This window comes from Hyperoodon ampullatus (genome assembly GCF_949752795.1).
Source record: "Hyperoodon ampullatus genome assembly, chromosome: 17".
Classification (NCBI taxonomy): Eukaryota; Metazoa; Chordata; class Mammalia; order Artiodactyla; family Ziphiidae; genus Hyperoodon; species Hyperoodon ampullatus.
In genome coordinates, this window is record NC_136930.1 from 50,171,827 (window position 1) to 50,196,124 (window position 24,298).

The 24,298-nt window shown below is 35.6% G+C and overlaps 1 protein-coding gene across 1 annotated transcript in view; it reads right to left on the reverse strand.

The window, feature by feature from the left end:
- Nucleotides 1-2,482: 2,482 nt before the first annotated feature.
- The window catches only part of EIF3E (eukaryotic translation initiation factor 3 subunit E), a 46,446-nt gene continuing 24,630 nt past the window's right edge, over nucleotides 2,483-24,298 (reverse strand). The window contains exons 8-13 of the mRNA XM_079722585.1: nucleotides 20,472-20,598; nucleotides 19,541-19,642; nucleotides 18,141-18,250; nucleotides 4,189-4,291; nucleotides 3,762-3,896; nucleotides 2,483-2,675 (exon numbers count right to left, since the gene is read on the reverse strand). Coding sequence (XP_079578711.1) covers nucleotides 2,637-2,675; nucleotides 3,762-3,896; nucleotides 4,189-4,291; nucleotides 18,141-18,250; nucleotides 19,541-19,642; nucleotides 20,472-20,598 — 616 coding nt within the window. The 3' untranslated portion in view covers nucleotides 2,483-2,636. The remainder of the gene's footprint in view (nucleotides 2,676-3,761; nucleotides 3,897-4,188; nucleotides 4,292-18,140; nucleotides 18,251-19,540; nucleotides 19,643-20,471; nucleotides 20,599-24,298) is intronic.

The window sequence follows — 24,298 nt, forward strand, 5'->3', positions numbered from 1 at the left end:
TCATGAACTCTTGTTCTCTGACGTGTTCCCAGTGCCTGTAAAAACTGCTGACACATAGAAGGGTCTATTATTGAATGGAAAAAAATAAAGAGCATAAGAAAATTAATCAGTACATAATTTGTGCTCAACATCTTACTGGGACAGTTTACCTGTTATCAAAACTTAAGGTTAAATCCAGAACCAAGTAACTTGCTTTTATGCAAACCTCAAATGTGCACTTCAACAATGAACAAATTTTGGTAATGTGTAAAAATGGCCATTAGTTATATACAGTTTGATTATTTTTCTGATTGATACTGGTAATCCATAGTGGCATCATCTTTCTTCAAAGGGCAGCAATATTGAAAGCAAAAAGTGGTAGAAAATGTGAACATTAACTATTCATATAATGTATAATCTTGAAGGAGCGGTACATAAATAGAAAAAAAAATCAGAGATATTCATTAAAGTTTTGTATGTTCCAATAGGTTCTTTTGTGAGGCCAATAGCATCAGATGATTATACTGGCTTAAAAAACAAAACTTAACAAAACACCCTTTTGCTCTCATTTGAAGATAATGGTGCCAAGAGACTTAAATGGTTTTGTGGATCAAGATTCTCATTTACAACCTACTAAACATACATCCCATAACCCTATGTAAACTTAGTCTGGAAGGATTTATAAAGCAATAATGATGTAAGGAGAGACAGTGTGACATAACTGAAAAAGCCTGTTTTCAATTCCTTGCTTTAACATTTACTAGGTATGACCATGAGTAACCATCTGTGTATATTTCCTCATCAACAATATATAAATATTTGCACAAAAATTTCAGTGTTTCCAGGCATAAGTGAGGCACTCAAATGTTAGATTCCTTTTCTTTTCCTTAGGGTTATTTAGATATATAGGTGTAAAAATGCCTGACACATAGTAAATGCTTAATAGTCACATACTATCTTTCCTCCCTGCAGTTTTTACAGGTCCACTAAGATGTATTAAATAACTGTCAGACTTGCTTTTAATTGCTAGTGATATAATCACCTAGAGACCTTTGCTATTAACATGGCTTGGTTGAGCTATCTTAAGATTAAAAAGTGAAAATTAATGATGCCTTTAAGAATGTTTTGCCCTTGGGTCATTGGTGAGGATGGAAACATAGGCATCTTAAACATTCTTCCCATTTCAACATAGCCTGAATAATACACGCAACTTTATATAACTACTGCTCCATTTCTTATAGCTCTGTACTTTTGAGCCATGGAATTAGCTCCTACACATGAGGTAATGAGGGTCTGCTTCTATCTAGTTACTGATATGCCACCTTATGGTACTTTCTCTATGAACCTTGATCATTTTGTACTACAAGTGATCCTCTAAACTTGGCATTTTCACAACACTGGTTATAGATGAATCAAAACTTAGCATTTGGCTTACCTTGACCAGGAATCCTCCTCCTAGCTTCAACACCTTTGGATTACAGTTTAGAAGAACCAATACCACAAACCACAGCACAAGGGCCAAATCTGGCCTGTATTCTCCAAATTTAACTGTATGTTGAGGGTGGCCTGACCAGGGGTCAAATAAAAGAACAGTATGCATGTATCTTTTATCTTTGTACCATTTGTTGAGAGCAGAAACAGAAACTTCTGTTGTGACGGGGTTTTAGTTCAACAATCAAAATGAAAAATCAAACCACTTCTAGGTAAAGGAGACCCAACCAGGGCTTTATATACTTCTTGAATATCTTAGGTGTCTATTTAACTCTGTGTGTTTATGTGTGTGCGTGCACGCACATGCACAAAATATTCAAGGAGGTATTTATAAAATTCGACTTATATTCCTATTTAAGTCTCTGTAGCTGCCTAGTGACTTACTAAAGAGCCACTTTAAGGAATTAAGAAATAGCAGCCTTATTTGTTAATAGCCCCAAACTGGAAACCATCAAAATATCCTAAAATAGGTACATGGTTAACAATCTGGTACATCAATGCCATGGAATACAACTTAGCAATAAAAAAAAACAAACTACTGATATATATGGTAACTTGGATAAAGAGATCTCAAGGGCATTATGAGTAGAAAAAGCTAATCTCAAAAAAGTCACTTATTGTATAATTCCATTGCTGTAACATTCTCATGAGAAAATTACAGAGACAGAGAACAGACGAATGGTTGCCAGGGGTTAGAGCTGGTTGGAGTAGGTGTGACTCCAAAGGGGTAGCATGAGGGAGATCTTCATGATGATGATAGCTCTGTATCTTGACTGCAGCGATGGTTACCAAAAAAGTGATAAAATGGTACGGAGCTATTCACACCATTGTACCAATGTCAATACCCTGGTTTTGATACTGTATTATAGTAACACATGAGGAAAATATTGGGGGAAACTAGATTTAGGCTGCAGAGGACCTCTCTGTACTATTTTTGCAACTTCCTGTGAATCTATAATTATTCCAAAATAAAAAGTTTAAAAAAAATCACACACTTACATACACAAGGAAATATAATGACATAAATGAAACATAGCCAATTTTATTCAAATTCTCCAAAATTTATGCTAAATATGTTAATTGTTTATAAAATGTTTCACCTTTGTACAATGGTTTTATTATTTCACCTTTCTTTTATAGTTTTTTCATTTTTTCTGTACAGTTCTTCAGTAGAAGCCAGAGTCCTGAGTTGCCCAGTTAGGAGCCTAAAATACACAAAGAGAAATCAACAGGGTGAAAAGAAATACTTTCTGAAAAGCCAGTTTCAAAAAAAAGTGATACTAGCAAAGTTTTTTAGCAATACTCCTCCCAAACCATTCTCTAAGATTTTAACAACCTCTTCAATTACTAAATGCGAGGTGTCTCAGAACAACAACAAAACACACCAAAATACCATCTGATACAGTTTCTCACCAATTATAAAGTATGACAATGACAATATCACCAATATTATTACCAAAGTCAATACAAATTGATCCTTAAGCATACAGAAACAACCATTACATAAAAGTTATTTTTCAGGCTCAGTTATTCTGGACTTGGATGAAAGGCAAGGACAATAATTTCCTAATTCTTCCTTCTCTTTTAAAATTGAAGGACTATGCTAAGGACAAAATCTGATGCTAAAACTTCAATCAAATGAGATCTCTGAATGTACCTCAACAGTTTCCTAAAAATGTCCTACCCTCCAGTTATACATAATCATAATGACTAAAGAGCATTAGAGGTAGTTTGGAATCCCAAAATTACAAGGCCATTCAAATTCCTTTAGTATCTAATATGCAGGATTTCTACCAAAAAGGGGAATATATTTTTCTGACAATTAAATATGACTTTCAGATAAAATCAAATTTTATAAAATCAATCCTAATATATATAAGAAGATCAACATTTTTACAGAAGTAGTTCTTTAGATTTACTGAATAAAAGGAAAATGATTTCAAACACTTGAGAGATAACACATGTAAGTTATCATCTGCCAGTATCAAAATGATGTGTTGAAAACACTGAGGAAATGAGATAATGAAGGCACACAGGAAGGGTAAAAGAAAAAAACCCAATTATGGTAAAACTAGGAACACTTAATTTTTTTTGCTGCCTTAACTAACGCATAATACATCTAAGAGAGAAACCTTTTCCGTTTAGTAATTTCTTAAATAAAATGTTTATACCCCCAACAAATACAGAATCAGATACAACCAAAATTAATTTGTTCTCAAATGAAGTCCATGTAACAATTATATTACATTATTGCTAAATCCCAGACAGAAGAGAAGATGTGTGATTCTTACCTCTGATCTACTATTCTGATTAAGTTTCTTCTCAATATTCATCGCCAACATCTGGCTTCTAAATGAAAGGCTTTTGGTCTTTTCAATCACTTGCTGATAGGGTGAGACTGCATTGTTACCCATAACCACATGACCCTACAATGAGACAGAGGGAAACTGATCCTGTAATGTTAACAACCAAATTTCTCAGGTAAGTCATGAGGATGACATCACAACCTACATGCCTGTTGCAAATATTTTTATGCACAGAGATGACAATATTCATCCAACAACACAAAATAGAAGGTTGCCATTGCCTTCAAAAAACTATTATACATTAAAACAAAAATTCTTAATAGAATAAACGTCCTAATAAAAACTTCTCCCCAAAGTATCAAATAATCAGCAACTGATATCTAGTATTTTGCACAGATAACATAATACTCACTAATTTAGAATCAATCTTGGCATCCAGTCTTGCATTTCTAATCAAATTTACAATCCACCTTTCAGCTTCTTCTGGAGTCATGTTCAGTTTATCTGCCAACATGCTAATGAAAAAAGAAAAAAATGACATTATCTGGGTCTAAAAACTTAGTTTCATATACATAGTCTTTGACCTACACTCTGTATAGAAATTTTTAGGTACTTATGGGTCACCTTCTCTTAAATATTATGAGTCTTAAAAGTGCACTATTGATATTTGTGCTATTATCTTGTACCGTTCACAATCTATCTCATTTCACCAACCAGACTATAAGATCCTTGAAGGTAGGGCCCCATATTCTGTATTACAGAAATTCTATTACAAGGAACATCAGTAGTAAGAATAATAAAATGTAACACATAACTAAAACTCAGGGCCGCTACATGTTTGTTATAAATTTTAAGGACACTCCCTAGAACTAGAACACTATATAACCTAAATGGCCACTGAATTTAAGGGAAAAGAGACAGACACACATACACAGAAAACAGGAAAGGAGAGGGGGAGGGAAAAAGATGACAGACACCAAGACCCTGATCTGAAGCCTTTGATGTCATCAACCAATCTGCATGTTCTAATTTATGGTCAGGTTGAAAAAGAGGCCACTGCAGAGCTTAATTTATCAGGACTAACACATACAAGCCTTGCTAGTAGGTAAGCCAGTCAGTCACCCGATGAAAGAGTATCTACATATGCATGTATAGTATTTAGAAGGATGGTATACATATATGCATATACACAGGTGTTAGACACAAACATTAACTGTCTCCTTTTACTTGTCTTCACCGAAGATATTGCACACTTGCTAGGCCTTCTAATGTTATCACTGGTTTAATGAAAAAAAAAAAAAACCCTAGAATATCAGTAACAAAATAATTCCTTAGAATATTATAAACTAAAATTCCTGATCTGACTGCATTCCCAATTTTATAATATAAATATTCAAGATATTGCCAATCATATAATTATGTAATTCTGGAGCTCCCAACCTAAAAGTAACCAATCAAGTTAATAAAAATACCTTTATGGGAATAATATAATCTGTGCTATCCCTATTTTATATGTTTATTGTCAAAGAGAAGAATTTCATTCAAAATGTAAAAATTAAGTTAGGCTATCAATAAAATCATTACACACTAAATTACAAACTAAAGCTATGAAGACAATCATTTAAAATTTATCCCTAAAATATGCTTGATGTTAAAAACATCATGATGAGTATGAGCCAACTCAACCATAGAACTCCCTGGATTTACATGTCAAATTCTGTTCTCTGTCTTTTTATGGTCAATTTTGCTTTAAGTACACATTCTCAGCAAACACAAAGAACAATTAGTCCCTGACTACTACTTCAATTTCATGATCAGGTTTCATCTTAGTCTCTTTGTTACTGCTCTCTAACCAAACCTTATTTTATTTAAGCTACTAGAAGTAGGGAAGTGTGTCATTTTACTGAAAGAACCAGGCATTTTTTTGACTAGGAAAAATTCCTGCAGCTGGTGTTTCCTGTGGCTTCTCAATAAACTCCTTGTGTTTCCTGCAGGTACTTGACTTATTTTAGAGATGTGTAAATTTCATTCTCCTGGGCTTTCCTGATGGCACAGTGGTTAAGAATCCGGCTGCCAATGCAGGGGACAAGGGTTCAAGCCCTGGTCCGGGAAGTTCCTACATGCCGCAGAGCAACGAAGCCCGTGCGCCACAACTACTGAGCCTGCGCTCTAGAGCCTGCGAGCCACAACTACGGACGCCCGCGTGCCTAGAGCCCGTGCTCCGCAACAAGAGAAGCCAACGCAATGAGAAGCCCACACACCACAAAGAAGAGTAGCCCCTGCTCTCCGCAACTAGAGAAAGCATGCACGCAGCAAGGAAGACCCAACGCAGCCAAAAATAAATAAATTAAATAAATAAATTAAATAAATACATTCCATTCTCTTCTGTGCTGCTAAAGTAAGCAACTGCCTAATACTTTTATCTGAAGCTGCTACTCTAAAGGTAAAGAACATATTTTCCAAAAGATATTATTTTATCAACTCCTATAACAATTTCTCTTTTGTATGTCTCCTGCATTCCCCCAAAATACAACTCTTTAAAGTGAGGCCAAGACCATTTTACTCTGAAAAGCACAAATGAAAACAGTTTATACTGAATATATTAAAACTCCAATCTTCAAGATCTCTATATACTGCTTTTCAAAATAGACATGTTATTCCTAGTAGCTACTAATTATGTACAGTTGGTTTTGTACAGATTTCTAAAAATTATAATATAGAACCTGTTTATGCAGGCTGTTTACATAATTAAAATTATAATGAAACATTCAGTCTCAAGCCTAAGTAATTGATCAGATTCCTCTTCTTGCTGCCTATATCAAACTGAGAAGTCCTATCAATTATCTCTTTAACCACTGCCTCTAATCTAAGTTCCCTACCAAACTACTCTCATCTTGAAAGACTCCTCTTCACCAACCAGACTAAACCTCTCTGTTCATTAAACATAGCATGTTTTTAACCACTTCAGGACCTTTGCACATGCTGTGCCTTTTGCTTAAAAGGCTAATCCACCTTTTTCTTCACTAAGCTATGTGTTACATGGGTATCAGCTAAAACAGCACCCTCATCAGCCTTCCAAGACACCTCTGCCAATCATGACAGATCTGTTTGATGCTTTCATGGCCCCCTATTTTTTTCAGAGCATTCATAGAGCTGTAGTTGTTTTACTGAGTATCTGCTTTCATGATAGACTGTATATGTACCCCAAGAGCATGCATCATAGCTTCTTTGTTCACTGCTATATATCCAGCAATTAGCACAATGCCCAGTATACAGGAGGCAATTAAATAAATACTTATTGTCTGATTCCTACCCTAGTCACTACCCTAGGGCTCCATTACTATTTCCTAATTTTCTAACTAATCTACCTTGAGTCTCTCCTTAATCTATTTTACATAGTTGTCAGCTTAGTCCTAAAACCCAACTACCACTTTATTCCTAAATTCCTTTCAAAACTTTAATAGAGCCCTTCTAACAAAACAATAAAATTCAAACTTCCAAGTTTCTCTTTCACGGTTCTCTACAATTTAGCTACAATCTAATTTTCCAGCCTTCTCTTATTCTTCCTCATGAATACCACACACCAAATCATTCATTCAACAAAATATGAACTATGTTAGATGTCTGTGACAACATACAGTCTGCTCCCCACTTTCATAAAGTTTAAAGCTGGAGACTGGGAAATTGGGGACAATCACCTAATACCCCAAATATATAAACTATTTTAAGTGTAAGGATGAAAAAGTGGAAGGAGCTATGTGACTGCAAAAGGGTTTAACCAGTTCCAGTCTGGAAGTTTGAGGACAGTTTAAGTAAAGAAATTAAATTAAGGTCAAATTTTAAGATAAAAGAAAGAAAATTCTATGCTGTATAACTCTACCTAGAATTTTCCATCCCTCTTTTTTCTTTACATACATATTCTAAGTCTCATATTCCATCATGGTTAGAGCAATCTGGCAACATGCATCAAGACCCACAAATGTCTGCATACTCTGACCCATAGTCCCACTTTGGGGATTTACTGTTTTGCAATGTGCTTGTTGATCCTTCACTTTTAAATCAAGTCAAAGAAAAACTTGAAATAAGGTCCGAGAAGTATTAGTAAATTATTGATGGTATCTCAGGTTATCTAGGCTACCAATCACTCTGAGAATAAGTAAGAGAACGTGGCAATAATCCAGTTTCTTTCAAGTAACAGGAAAATATACACAATAAAAGTAATTAAATAATAGAAATCCTCAAAGTCTACAATTCTCTTACATTCTACTGATTTTATGAAAAAATTAGTAAAGGTTTAAAAATAAAAATTTAATATCCTATTAAAGCTTAAAAAAACAAAAACTTGCCTTAAGTTATCCTACACCATGTTAATTTTGTGTTTTTAAAATAATTCAGTTTATCAATAAATTAAGACAAAATGTATCAAAAGGCAGAATTTCTGAGAAAAATACCTAATTCAATTTAGGTTTCAAACTCAAAAATAACTTCCAGATTATTTAGATTACACTAAAAATCTCAACCCTGTCAGTATGCAGCTTAAAGAAGATATTTTAGGCTTAAAGACTTATATTTAAGACATGACACCATAAAACTCCCAGAAGAGAACATAGGCAAAACATTCTCTGACATAAATCATACCAATGTTTTCTTAGGTCAGTCTCCCAAGGCAATAGAAATAAAAGCAAAAAACAAACAAACAAAAAACCAAATGGAACCTAATCAAACATAAGCTTTTGCACAGCAAAGGAAACCATAAACAAAACAAAAAGACAACCTACTGACTGGGAGAAAATATTTGCAAATGATGCGGCCAAAAAGGGATTAATTTCCAAAGTAAACAAACAGCTCATACAACTCAATAACAAAAACAACAAAAAACAACCTAGTCGAAAAAATGGGCAGAAGACCTAAACAGAAATTTCTCCAAAGAAGACATACAGAGATGGCCAATAGGCCTATGAAAAGATGCTCAACATTGCTAATTATTAGAGAAATGCAAATCAAAACTGCAATGAGGTACCACCTCACATCAGTCAGAATGGCCATCACTAAAAAGTCTACAAATAACAAATGCTGGAGAGGGTGTGGAGAAAAGGGAACCCTCCTACACTGTTGGTGGGAATGTAAATTGGTGCAGCCACTAGAGAAAACAGTATGGAGGTTCCTCAAAAAATGAAAAAGAGTTGCCATATGATCCAGCAATCCCACTCTTGGGTATATATCCAGACAAAACCATAGTTCAAAAAGATACATGCACCCCTATGTTCACAGCAGCAATACTATTCACAATAGCCAAAACATGGAAACAACCCAAATGTCCAATGACAGATGAATGGATAAAGAAGATGTGGTATATATACACAAAGGAATACTACTCAGCCATAAAAAAGAATGAAATAATGCCATCTGCAGCAACATGGATGGACCTGGAGATATCATACTAAGTGAAGTCAGACAGAGAAGGACAAATACCACATGATACCACTTATATGTGAAATCTAAAATATGACACAAATGAACTTATCTATGAAACAGAAACAGACTCAAGGACAGGGAACAGACCTGTGGTTGCTGAGGTAGAGGAGGGCTGGGGGAGGGATGGTTTGGGAGTTTGGGATTAGCAGATGCAAACTATTATATATAGAATGGATAAACAACAGGGTCCTACTGTATAGCACAGGGAACTATATCCAATATCCTATAATAAACCATAATGGAAAGAAATATAAAAAAGAATATATATACATATAACTGAATCACTTTGCTATACAGCAGAAATTAACACAACACTGTAAGTCAACTATACTTCAATAAGATAAATTAAAAAGACATTTAAAATATTTTGTGTAAATCCCTTATTCCCATCTTTTAGTTGAAGAGCTCTCCTCCTCAAGTGACACAACAACATGATACTGAATATGTTAAGTCAGTAATACATAAGACCCCAAGTAGCCCAAGCAATCTTGAGAAAGAAGAACAAAGCTGGAGGCATCACACACCTTGACTTCAAACTATATCACAAAAATACAGTAATCAAAACAGTATGCTAAACACAGTAAGTTCCTTGACATAAGTCTTGGTGATGATTTTTTGGACCTGATACCAAAAAAAAAAACCCAAAACAAAGGCAACAAAAGCAAAAATAAACATCAAACTAAAAAACCCCTGCACAGTAAAGGAAACCATTAATGAGAAGAAAAGGCAACCTACCAAATGGGAGAAATATTGCAAAATATTGCAAACCATGTATTTAAGGGGTTAATGCCCAAAATACAGAAGGAACACATATAACTCAATATCAAAACAAGTAATTTGATTTAAAAATGGGCAGGGGATCTGAATATTTTTCCAAGGAATACATACAGATAGCCAAGAGGTATGTGAAAAGGTGCTCAGCATCACCAATCATCAGAGAAATGCAAATCAAAACTATAGTGAGATCTCTCACACCTGTTAGAATGGCTATTACCAAAAAGATAAGAAATAAGTGTTAGCATGAATGTGTAGAAAGGGGAACACTTGTGCACTGCTGGTGGTAAAGTAAATTGGTATAGCCACTATGGAAGACAGTATGCTAGTTCCTCAAACAATTAAAAAAAGAACTATCATATGATCCAGCAACTCCACTTATGAATATTTATCTGAAGGAATTGAAACACTAACTTGAGAAGATATACCTAAACCCATATTCACTGCAGTATTATTTACAATAGCCAAGACACAAAAGCAACCTAAGTGACCATCAATGGATGAATGGATGAACAAAATGTGATACACACACACACACACACACACACACACACACAGGAATATTATTCAACCATTAAAAGAATGAAACCTTGCCATTTGTGACAACATGGAAAGAACTTGAGGGCATTATGCCAAGTGAATTAAGTCAGACAGAAAAAGACAAATACCATATGATCTCATTTATACGTGGAATCTAAAACAAACAAAAATTGCTCGTAGTTACAGAGAAGAGATTGGGGAGGGGGGCAGGGACTGGGTGAAGGGTCAAAAGGTACAAACTTACAGTTACAAAATAGGTAAGTCATGGGATATAATGTACAGCATGGTGACTATAGTTTAGAGTAAATCTCATCACAAGAAAAAAAAATTTGCAACTATGTGTGGCGATGAATGCTGACTACAGTTATGGTGATCATTTCACAATATATACAAATATCAAATCATTATGTTGTACACCTGAAACTAATGTAATGTTTTGTTATATATTAATTATATCTCAATTTCAAAAAAAGAAAACTAAAACAAACAACAAAAACTATCATTAATATCCTTAGCAAAATTAAAAACCACTGTAGTATTGCATTCATAAAATAAGAACAGAACGCTATAAAGGAAAAATATTCAGAGAAAAGAGTGACAGAGGGCTCTTGGAAATTAAAGAGTAACATTAGAGATTTGTTGTTTTTAATCTACCTAAGATTTGAAAGATGTTGAGAAAATATCCCAGAGTGTAGAACACAAAGACAAAGTGATGGAAAATAGAGAAATGGTAAGAAAATTGGAAGCCTGGTCTAGCAGGTCTAATACCTGAACAATAGAAGTTCCAGAAAGAATAAACAGTGAACATAAAGAAGAAAGAAATAATTCAAGAAAATTTCCCAGAACTGGAGAGCATGAGCTTCCAAACTAAAAAGGTCCTATGTGAAGAATTAAAACAGACCTAAGCTAAGGCATATCATTGTAAAATTTCAGAGCAATGGGGACAAAAAAAAAAGCTTCTTCCCCACACATTTCTAGACAGGAAAACAAAACACCTGTATAAAAGATGAGGAATAAAAATGGCTTCTGACTTCTACAACAAAAGCTAGAAAGCAAGAGAATCACGTCTTCAAAATTCTGGAGTTTTCAAATGAGAATACCATGCCTAGCAATACCACTACTCAAGTATGAGAGTCAAATACACAATTTTAGATGTGAAAAAATTTACCTCCAAAGTACCCTTCCTTATAAAGCCGCTGAAGAATATGATAATGACCAAATATGATAATAAACCAAGAAAAAGGAAGGCATAATGCCCAAGAAACTGGAGCACTATCATAGTAGACAAGCTAAGGAAATCCCCAGAACAAATGACAAAGAGAGATAAATATGCACCTGGCAGAAAGAGGAACGAGTCCAGATTTTTTTGAGGAAGATAATACTAATAAAATAATCATTTTTCAGAAGAGATTTATAAACTGGCAAAGAATCTGAAGTAGAATTAATGAAAAAGACATTAAGAAGAACAATGAAGCAAATGAGGGGAAAGTGGCAATTATCAATTACATGGAAAATAAATACTGAATACTAAAACATACTATAGATCTACCTTATTTGAAAAAAGGTACTAAGTTAACTTAGCATGTATTTGGTGCTAAGTTCAGAAATCAACACACACGCGGGTTCGTGCCCCGGTCCGGGAGGATCCCACGTGCCGCGGAGCGGCTGGGCCCGTGAGCCATGGCCGCTGAGCCTGCGCGTCCGGAGCCTGTGCTCCGCAACGGGAGAGGCCACAACAGTGAGAGGCCCGCGTATTGAAAAAAAAAAGAAAAAAAAAAAAAAAAAGAAATCAACACACAATTTATAAAAGATTAAAAAGTTCAGAAAAAGTCCCATATATAAATGAGAATTTAAAGTGTGATATGGGTGGCATTTCAAATAAGTGGGGGGAAGGATAGTTTTTCAGTAAATCATGTTGGCTAGCTATTGGGGGTGGGGGGGAGCTACTCTCTATTCCCAAATAAATCATTGATGGATTCAAATAGAAGAAATAAAGCCATAAAGGTCCTAGAAGAAAACATATAAATAGCATATAAACCTATTATGAGAAAGAACTTTTAAATAAAATACAAAATCCAGTACCATAAAGGAAAAGCTTAGTAACTCTGACTAAATAAAAATATAAATCATTCCTTTGGGGGGAAAAAAATAGAATCCTAAGTGCTATATCAAGGCATAGAAAAAGTAAGTATTTCATTCTCTATTCAGTTTCATTAATAAAACATATTCAAGACTCTTAGCACAAAACCAGATACTTTTCTTCTTTCTGGGAAGTAATCAAGACCAGTGGTCCCACTCAAGCACATAAAATAAATAAATCTAAATCTAGAGAACCAATTAGGCTTTCATCAACTCTAGGCTAATTGTTTATCAGGTTTTCAATGACTAATCTTTTAGACAGTCTCCCTTTTCTGAACCCTCCTATAGCCCCTGCCCTATATTAGTATCTTAACAAATAAGGATTTGGGGTCCAGCATTTCACAGGCATATGTATTACCTGTTTAAATAACCTGGCTTTCCAAATTTTATTTGATAAGCACAATTTATTTCAAATAGTATTGACTTTAGCATTAAGCTATGGAAACCTCTAGCCTGCTTTTCACTGAAGACTGTGGCTAACTATTTAGCATATCCAAAGAGCACCAGTCTTTTATAACTGTATGCTATGACAACTAATTAAAGAATAAGTGTTAAGTGTAAACTGTGTTTAACTGTAAGATTAGGAGGAAATAGGAGAAAGAAACCAGGAGAAAACTGAGAAAATGCTAAATTCTGTGTATGGCAAATGAAAATTCTCACTGAATTTTGCAACATCGCCATTAGTCAAAAATGACGGTATAGAGCTTCCCTGGGGGCGCAGTGGTTAAGAATGCGCCTGCCAATGCAGGAGACACAGGTTTGAGCCCTGGTCCGGGAAGATCCCACATGCCGCAGAGCAACTAAGCCTGTGCACCAGAACTACTGAAGCCCGCGAGCCTAGAGCCCGTGTTCCCAACAAGAGAAGTCACCACAATGAGAAGCCTGCGCACCACAACGAAGAGTAACCCCTGCTCACCGCAACCAGAAAAAAGCCCGTGTTCAGCAATGAAGACCCAATGCAGCCCAAAATAAAAATGAATAAATTAAAAAAAAGAAACTTCTGATAAAAAAAAAGACAGTATATTACTTTATAGTTAACACAGAAATGGCAGTGATAATGGCTGTTAAAACGATTAAATCTCCATCTGGAAACGCACCTTTTTATTTCTAACATCAGGAAGTATAACTAAGAATACAAATTGCTAAATGGTAATAAAAACTTTAAGAAAAATATTAAGATCTAAAATGTTACTTAATAAAATAAGCAAAGTAGAATGACTTCATAACTTAAATGCAAGAGCAGTTGGCAAATACATACTTTTGTGAAAAGCCAAAACTAACCCCCATAGGGAAATTATATTAATGTATGCTCCAAAATGTTTATCATACACATTCAAAATATTACTTCCATACTTTGCTTTTATCTACAATTGAAAACTGGTCCAAGAATTATTCTAGAACAGCTTTTAAATTTCAGACATACACCATATCTGATAAACTATTCGGCTATACTAAATGAAATCCCACCACAGTAATCTTTTTTGACAGACGTTGCATACTTTATGGTAAACAGATTCGAAATTTATCCTACAAATCTATAGGGTTGTATATAAACCGATAAAAACATTCTTAATATGCATTTTTACAAAGATAACACTATCACATGTGCTTACAGCCACTTAGTGAAGAATCCTATCAACAGAGAATGTTCCAAATCACAAATGGAAAGAGTTATTTAATAAACAACCATGTGTTTTATAATACTGAATAGCATTTGATATGCGTCTGCTGGGGGACAGAAAGGAAGACAGAGACAAATCTTCCCTGCCCAACCCTAGAAAAGATCGAATATCAAATAACTTTAAATTAATTAGCAGCAGAGAGAGGCCAGCATAAACTAGTGAATGGAGTAATTTGTCATAATTAATATATGGTGAAAGAGCCTACTTAAATATATCCCATTTAGAGAATTATCAGAGTTCACTGAAACTTCAATCCAAATTACTTCTCTGATTTTTCAATAGACAAATAATGTCCATGTCATTCTAATTACTCTGTATTTTTCTTCAAAATGCCTATCATAATTTGTAATCTTATCTTTATTTAGTATCTGTTTCTTCCTCTGGATTTTAAGCTCTAAGGCTATGTCCAAGAGGCACTCATTCACATCTGTAATATTTTCTTCTTCAACAACTGTACTAGTTACACTGCTCTTAACTAATTATATCTTAATGTATATCATACATATTTACCCTCTTTAGAAAGCTGAACACTGGGCTTCCCTGGTGGCGCAGTGGTTAAGAAGCTGCCTGCCAATGCAGGGGACATGGGTTCGAGCCCTGGTCTGGGAAGATCCCACATGCCACGGAGCAACAAAGCCCATGCGCCGCAACTACTGAGCCTGCGCTCTAGAGCTCAGCGAGCCACAACTACTGAGCACATGTGCCACAACTACTGAAGCCCGTGCACTGCAACAAGAGAAGCCACCGCAATGAGAAGCCCGCGCATCGCAACGAAGAGTAGCCCTCGCTCGCCACAACTAGAGAAAGCCCCCGCGCAGCAACGAAGACCCAACGCAGCCAAAGATAAATAAAAATAAATAAAAGCAAATCATATCTAAAAAAAGAAAGCTGAACACTATCTTTTAAAAAATTTTGCACATTCTTGAAATGACAAAATTTCAGAAATGCAGAACAGATGAGTGGTTGCCAGGGGTTAAAGAGAGGTGGGAGGGAAGTGGATATGGCTATAAAAGAGCAATTTGAGGAATCCTTGTGGTGACAGAAATGTTCTGTATCTGAATATATCAACAACAATAATGATGGCTGTGATATTTTACTATGGCTTACAAAATGTTACCATTGAAGGAAACTGTGTAAAGGGCATAGGGGATCTCTTCATTATTTCTTAAACTGAAGGTGAATCTATTATCATCTCAAAATAAGAAGCGTAATTTTAAAAAAGAAGTTTTGCATCAGAGTTACTTAGAGGAGCTTTGAAAAATACAGATGCGGGCCTCCCTGGTGGCGCAGTGGTTGAGAGTCCGCCTGCCGATGCAGGGGATACGGGTTCGTGCCCCGGTCTGGGAGGATCCCATATGCCGCGGAGCGGCTGGGCCCGTGAGCCATGGCCGCTGAGCCTGCGCGTCCGGAGCCTGTGCTCCGCAACGGGAGAGGCCACGACAGTGAGAGGCCCGCGTACCACAAAAAAAAAAAAAAAAAAAAAAAAAAATACAGATGCTGAGATCTCCCCCTCCCCACCCTAAGAATGGTTCCGTTTTTTAGGGGTTGGACCTGGGAAGTTTTAAACCAGATTCTCGAGCCTTGATTCCAGAGATTCTGATTCAGAAGGTCTGGGGTAAAGCCAGAAAATTTATTCTTCTTAAGTTTAAGTTGTCGGTGGTTTTTTAAGTTCTCCAGATGATTCTGATGTACAGCTAGCTTTAAAAACCTCTGGACTAGAGAACAGTAATTTTTTCTATGGATTGTTTGAAGGTAAACATTAGCTATTTTGGTCATTATCATGGATTCCAAGTCCTTGGGGTCTGAATTAAGACATTTGTTGTACTTATAAAAGCCCAACTTAGATGCTTAACATAATTTTCAGCCATATTCCTAACCCATTAAAGCAGCTCTAAAAACACGAAGAAGCGTAGCCCCCTGGACTGAGCCTATTGGCCACATACTCTTCACTATCACCCCGTAAACCTTACAACCTGAGATCTCACTGTTACTCTAAAAAGAATTATTTCTTTGTTCACATGAAGCTATACTTTATGCTCTGCCTCTACCTTTTTAATTCATTATATACTAAAAATATTAAATCACTGGTTTTTCACTTCATTACCCTAGCAGGCTGTAATTATGTGCCTAAAAAAAACGGGTGACCTGATGTAATGGTTCTCAATCCTGATGTGCTTTGGAATTATCACCCTAAATGGAACAGCATAGTAGCCTATTTATTACACAGCATAGCACAGCATACACAGAAAATCTGATTCAGAAAATTCACAGTTGCTTCAGGGAATCTCTTTGTAAAATAAAAATCAAAATTCTACAGATTTTGCATAAAAAAATTAAACACTGTCTTATGGTTTCCATCTTTAGCCTCTGGCTCAAGTGATACACTAATGACAAATTAGTCTAAATCTGCTGTTTCTAAAAATATCAATTGCTCACAATGAAAAAGAAAGAATTTATAATGAGGGTGAAGACAATGAATGTCAGAGAGCTATTAGCTCAGGCTCTTTCATTAAATAAGCCCTAAGCTGCTTAATGTCTCTGAGCCTTCAGTTTCTCAGCTATAAACAGGGAGTTACAAAACAAAGGAGTTGTACTGAATCAGTGTTTTGTAAAATTGGGTTTCCAGAGTCAGAGTCCTATGGTTCCACAGTAAGGAGGAAAGCTGAATAGAGGTACAGGCTAAACAAGGTGAAGGGGCTCTTATTTTATCTGCATATATGTATACATAAATATGTATACTCATATACATAATATTGCATTTCACAACGAATGACATTTTAGGAATTTCCATGTATTCTTTAAGAGAATCAGATTTTTAAAATTATATGTCTGCTAGCTAAAGTACTACTAAAACAGGTCAAGGCTTCAACTCCCATAGAAAAAGCCTCACGCTCACACTGTAATTCTAACTGAGTAACCACTTCAATGACAATCCACTAAAATTAGGCAAGCAAGTATGGATGCCTTAGCAAAAACAAATGGCACTAAAGAAAAACTCTGGTCTACATGCAATTCCTAAGAGGCAAACATTAAAGTAGTAAGTTTTTAAACATTAAGGAGCATTTACCATTCGACTTCATCTGTGGCCAAAGGGCACTGTTATTTTTAAATTCTAATATGTAAAATTAGTTTCTAATAGGTTATGTAAGTTTCACAATTTTTTCCTAATAATTTCCTCACACAAGAGAAAATTCCAACTGAATTCACCATAATTTTTCCATGTTTCAACATTTTAGGATGTCACAAGAGTTTACTGTATGAGAATTCAAATATATAATTAAATAAAACAAACTCAATTAACTGAAATGATTACCAAATGTGGTCTTTTCAGCAGCATTTCCAATTTACTAAGGACTAACTCCTTATTTGAACCCCTGTTAAAAAACATTCTAAAACTGGTCACTGCTCTTTTCTCCCTATGTAATGGTATAATAGTATTATTTTAAAAGGTAACTCTTTAAAAAGGTAACTGACAATCATAATACTGCCTTGAAGTTATCACTTTCAAAATTCATGCTTTCCCCCACACATGGAAACTAAAGAAGATAAAGAAGGACTGTAGCACCCCGGAATTCAAACAAAAGCTAGGATTTTTAATAAATTACTAGGACAATGTTTCCTTTTTCTTCTAAAGTAAAGAGAAATAAAATAAAAATCCAATTAACTGGAATCCTATTAAGTATAACTTTACAATAAATGAAAATTTACAGGAATTTAGAAGTAGAAAATACAAATCAAGTCAGAGTGCTCTTACTTAATGCTGATACATTGATGGATGCGACAAAAAGTCTCAAATATGAAGAGACGGGCGTTTTCAATGAAATCCTCAAGACAAGCCACCAAGAAGAAATCATTCACTAGTACCTATGCATATAAAATATAAAAGAAAAAATTAACGGTGCCGACAAGCAATTTTGAAAAATTTGTCACAGATACTTTCTTTGTGCTTTACTCATTATTCCATTCACTATAATTCTCTCATCTATCACAAGCTGTACACCACAGCACTTTCTAGAACACTATATTCAAGTCTCTAACAATTTAACCAAGAAGTAAACGAATGTTACAGGAAAAAGAGCTAAGAACTGCACTGTTTCCTTGTTCCATTGATGACTTGAGCAATCTTGTGACAAAGCAGCTTTGTCCTGTCTCTATCCTACATAAATGCTCTGTAGATAACATATTTCCAGCTATTTAAGATAGTTATGAATGGACTAAAGATATGCATATCTTTGTGATAGTAAGTAGACTTGAAAATCCACAGAAGAAAAAAATTCAAAGGGTGGCACCTATTCCACAGATGGTATCATGCTTAGAAGAGAATGTTCTAACTTCAAGAATAGCAACCAAGTGCCCCACTGCCTTGGCAAGGCCTAGATACTTAGTATTACAATATACACCAATATTTAATAATGTCACATTTGACTGCAAGTACACAAGTTATTAAACTGGATTCTAGTTTTGTCCAATGTTTGAAAATCACCTCTAAAGGTATACTTACATAATTTCCTTTTCCTTAGACAAATAAGATCTTAAGTCCTTCAACAAACTCTTCCAATTTTTGTGCTAATATCTGGGTTCAAAAATGAAACTGACAGCTAGTAACTTGTAGATTTGGTAAATGCCTCTAACAGGTAAATTCTTAGTTTCTCAAAACTTGCAAACTAAGTTATTTAAAAAAACCCATAAATCTAACTCTTTCAGTTGCTCTCACAGAACTTTAGTTTCTACCAACTAACAGAAGACATTGTAGCTAAAAAATTCACCTTTAGCTTGACTGATTTATAGCAAATGATAAATACAATCATGAAAAAAATTCTGAAGATAGGCCTGCTTATGTAACACACAGTTGTGATGGAAAATTCCATATAATCTTGCCCATACATATAAAATATTTCACATATTTACTCATTCAGGATAAGACGTGTGAATTTATAATGCCCCAATGTTTTAACAAACTGTCCTAACAAAAGGGATAGACTCAGGCAATAAGACTGAAAATGTCTTCAACCCAGCACATTTCTAAATAATCTGCATATTAAGATTAATAAACATTTCTGATATAATCACTTTAATAAAACCCTGCAAGGTTAACTTTATAATATTCAAAATTTTAAGAATATTATTAATTTGTAAGTAAAAATTTGTACTTACTGATTCACATTCCCTTAGTTTTTTCTGAGCCCCATCAAAGTCAAAGTTAACATATAAGCATTCAACAAACTCTGTAATTGGGTCTTTATATGTGTAAGACTCCTGTAAAATTAAGTCAAAGGTTAAGTTGGATCTGATTCAACATTGTTTAGTAGACTGTCCCCAGAATAGCCCAATCTTCCTATTTTCTCCTCCCTTACCATTAATTTCTAACAAATTACCTAGTATTATCTTCTCAAAGCAATTGCTCATATCCTGATTGCAGGCCACACCTTAACCTTATAATGCCTTCCAGACCAAGTTCTCTAAATTCTCATCCTAGAACCATTCCAAAAGCTTTCAAATTCCTCTATTGCCAAAAGTCTCCCTTAGTTAGTAAACAGTGATGAACTTCTCCAAGTAAAAGGGTATTCATATCTTTCAGGATAAAACTGTCTTTTTGTACTTAAATTATTCTTAGATCAAATAAATGTTTAAGTTCTTTTTTAACCCATAGTTATTGCTAAGAAATTCACTAAAAATCAATCAGGAGGGCTATAGCTTTTGTACAACTTGGGGACTATTAAAATTATATTCTATGTAAAGATCACTACTCTGGAACTATGTAGGTAGTGACCTTCCAACAAAAAGTTCCAAGCTCCAGATCTTCACCCTTTGCAATAAGAGCAACACTAATAATACACAATGCGTATTAAGTATCTAACTAGCAAAGAGCAGTACTCATTCATACCACATCTACCATAAGTATATCATGAACTTAAAGTAGTATATGCCCATTTGGGGTTCTTGGGCTCTTTTCTCTTCATGTATACTTCCCTCCTATTTTTAAACATTTTTACCTTAAGAACTAAGAGTCCTACTTTTTCAGAAAAAAAGGTTAGACTTAAAGTTTAGGCACATTTTAAAAATCAATAAAGATTTTAGTTTTTACCTGTTGAATAACTTTGACCAGATCTTTTAGCACTTGCCGGCGTTTTCGGACATCTTTATTTGTTATGACTGCTGTGGTCAAATAGCGGAGAATATGTGGACACATTGTCTGAATTGCATTAAGGTACCTAAGGTAAAAATATAAAAGTTACTTAATATTAATAACATACCCAGTTTTTTTAGATCTATAATCACCTGTGATTAAAAAAAAACACTTGGGGCTTCCCTGCTGGTGCAGTGGTTAAGAATCTGCCTGCCAATGCAGGGGGCACAGGTTCGAGCCCTGGTCAGGGAAGATCCCACATGCCGTGGAGCAACTAAGCCCGTGTACCACAACTACTGAGCCTGCGCTCTAGAGCCTATGAGCCACAACTAGTGAGCCCATGTGCCACAACTACTGAAGCCTATGCGCCCAGAGCCCGTGCTCCACAACTAGAGAAGCCACCACAATGAGAAGCCCGCGCACTGCAACGCAGAGTAGCCCCCACTCGCTACAACTAGAGAAAGCCCGTGCGCAACAAAGAAGACTCAACGCAGCCAAATATTAAAAAAATAAAGTTATAAAAAAATAAAAACAAAACACTTGAGCAGCCCATTAGGTTGCACTGTTTCAGAAAACTAGGATTGCAAAAACTTAAGAATGAATACTATAAAGCAGTGGTTCACAACCTTTTTGGCACCAGGGACCAGTTTTGTGGAAGACAATTTTTCCATGGGAGGGGGACGGGGGGGGAGTTGGTGTGGTTCAGGTAGTAATGTGCTCAATGGTGGGGAGGGTTCAGGCGGTAATGCGAGCATGCAAGCGACCGGGAGTGATGGGGAGCGGCGGATGAAGCTTTGCTTGCTTGCCTGCCGCTCACCGCCTGCTGTGCAGCCCGGTTCCTAACAGGCTGAGGACGGGTACCAGTCTGCAGCCTGGGAGTTGGGGACCCCTGCTGTAAGGGCCATCTCCTCCAAGAAAAAGTCTAAATGATGAGAATGCCAGCTGGTATTTCCCAATTTGGAGTGAGATGACTGACTCACTTAAGAGATAAATAATCCTATTACCATTGTTGAATAAGAGGATTTTGCAAGGCCCTTATACATGCTGTCAGTCTGTTTCAAAAGATATCATTTCCCTAGAACAACAAATGTGTGAAAACCTATGTGCAAAAAAAACACTACTCAGGGCTTCCCTGGTGGCGCAGTTGTTGAGAGTCCGCCTGCTGATGCAGGGGACACGGGTTCGTGCCCCAGTCCGGAAGATCCCACATGCCATGGAGCGGCTAGGCCCGTGAGCCATGGCCACTGAGCCTGCACGTCCGGAGCCTGTGCTCCGCAACAGGAGAGGCTGCAACAGTGAGAGGCCCATGCACCGCAAAAACAAAACAAAACAAAAAACAACACTACTCAATTAGAGAATCAGGCACTCAACAAAAAATTAAAGAATTAAAAAAATAAATTCAGGGGATAGAAGACTGGAAACTATTTTGATGATCCCCAGCTGGCCACCCTCTGTCATTCAGTGTTTATCCTGTATTTCTCCTGCTCAATTTCCTTATATAGCTACCCAATTTTTATCCAGTAAGAACCTCTGAGCACCAGGTACTATGCCAAGCTTGGAAACATTTGTCAATAAAGTCCATTTCTCTTAGTTAAATCTTCAAGTCCCGAAGTACCCATCCAGATTCATCTCCCACCACACCACCATTGACTGCCTCTTGCTTCCCTCACTTCTTAAAACTCACTCTATATGGACTGCTCTCCCAAACACATCCTTCTGAAGGCCTAAATTCTAGCCATCCTTCAAGGTCCAGCTCAGATACCTTATCTTCCAAGTTCTCCCAGACTGGAATGTTAAAAAATCTTTATACTTTGTCATATTGCAGATTCCCCATAAAATGCTGTCTGAACTCTTTAGAGGACCCTAGAATCTGATAGAAACCTAACACTTAAATAAAATCTAGTCCCACTTAGCCCTCCCTAAATTTCCTCTAAAAAAGGCAAGGTATAAAAATAATCAACACTCACTTAAGAATAAAACAATTTCTAAGAAAAGATAACTACACAAATCAGCTAAAAGTTTCATTATGTGAAAAATTAAGCCTGAGTTTTAGGCAGAAAATTTTAAATGCAATGTTCACTCAGTACAAGTGATTGCCTCAATACTCTTATCAGAGACATCATGTACAGCAGAGCATGACTGGTGTTCTTAATCAGTTTTGAAGTAGGTAATTTTAGTAGGCATTTATGAAACTCATTCATAGATTTATCCATACAAAATAAAAAACTGTAAGTTTATTTTATATGATGTTAAACATTTATTTTTACTTATCCTTTCTCTGTATCATTGCACCATGTGTAACTTCACTGTTTTTATTGGAGAATGACTTCCTTAAAAAATCATCTCTCTTATGTGAGTATATGGTAGGGGATAGCAAAATTTTTGTAAAGGGCCAGATAATGAATATTTTAGGTTTGCAGGTCGAGAGGCAAGATTGAGAATATTAATCAGGTACCTAAATAATCTAAATAACAAGAAAACAAATTTCCAAAACATTTTACTGACAAAACACAAAATATAATAGTTGACTATAATTTTTTATAATTCAGGTCTACTAATGAGAAGAATAAAATTCCTTTAATAGGGTAACTTTGCTTAACTGTGTTCAAAGTTAGAGATCCCTATCACTAAAATTTACTGCAAATGTTTATCTGTTAATGCTGATCTGTAATGAGATTTTACATATTTTACCTCTGATATCAATTGATAAGATTTTAATTGAGCATATTTATCACTTGGAAGGCTTTTATGGAAGGCTTTTACAGAATTCTGTTAAGTTCTTCTTTTAATACTGCCTTTTAGCATATCATTACACTGCAGATAAACTGCTTCTGTTTCAACTGCACAGTTAAGTGAATTTTCAAATACAGAAATTTCCTTTGTATTGGGTTGGCAAAAAGGTTCAGTTTTTCTGTAAGATCTTGCAGAAAAACTCGAATGAACTTCTTGGCCAACCCAATACTTACAATGAGGTCTAAAACTTTCTGGAATTGTAAATTGAGCCCAAAAAACGTGTCCACTACAAACTTGTGTGGGAATGAGAGTCTCATTTCTTCTCTTAACTTCTGAAAGAATGGAAAATGTATAAAGCAGCTGGACATAGGATTCATGCTATGTTAGGCATTATCAAAGTGACTACCAGAGTATAAGTTTTGCATGTAAGTACTGTTCTGATTTGTAATTTTAGGTTGAATTTAGAAACATTATCAAGTCTATAGCTTAACTTCCAGAGCCATTCATGGCTTGATAATAGTGGTTGAGGGCAATTTTTTGTTCAGGAAAATTTCAATCTTGCCCCAACCTCAAAAAAGTCACAACAAAACTTTGCCACTGCAAAGTCACTGTGGTAGCAGGAAAAATCAAGATATTCTATTGATCTGACAAAAATTCATGGACTGAGAACAGTTAAGTCCACGATAGCAAATGAAGTTCACTGTTGACACTAATGGTTCAGTAATACACCATGGATTCAAGAATTTTCCCCACAAAGTACCTGGAAATGAACAATGCAGTGGATAACTATAGGCTTTGAACACCTCACATTTTCACAAGCTTTGTAAATCTGTTCAACTAATAAGCATTTTTCTCCTCCACACATATTTGCCACCCAAAGTTTTAACACATCTTAGCAGATTCCACTTCAGGCTGTACTAAATTAGTGTTTCCTCAACTTTGAAAACATTTTCACCTGTAGTTGTTCCACAGACTATTCACAGAGGCATGTTCTTCAGTCACTTCAAATCCATCACTGACTCCTCAAGCCAACAACTAGCCATATTGGTAAA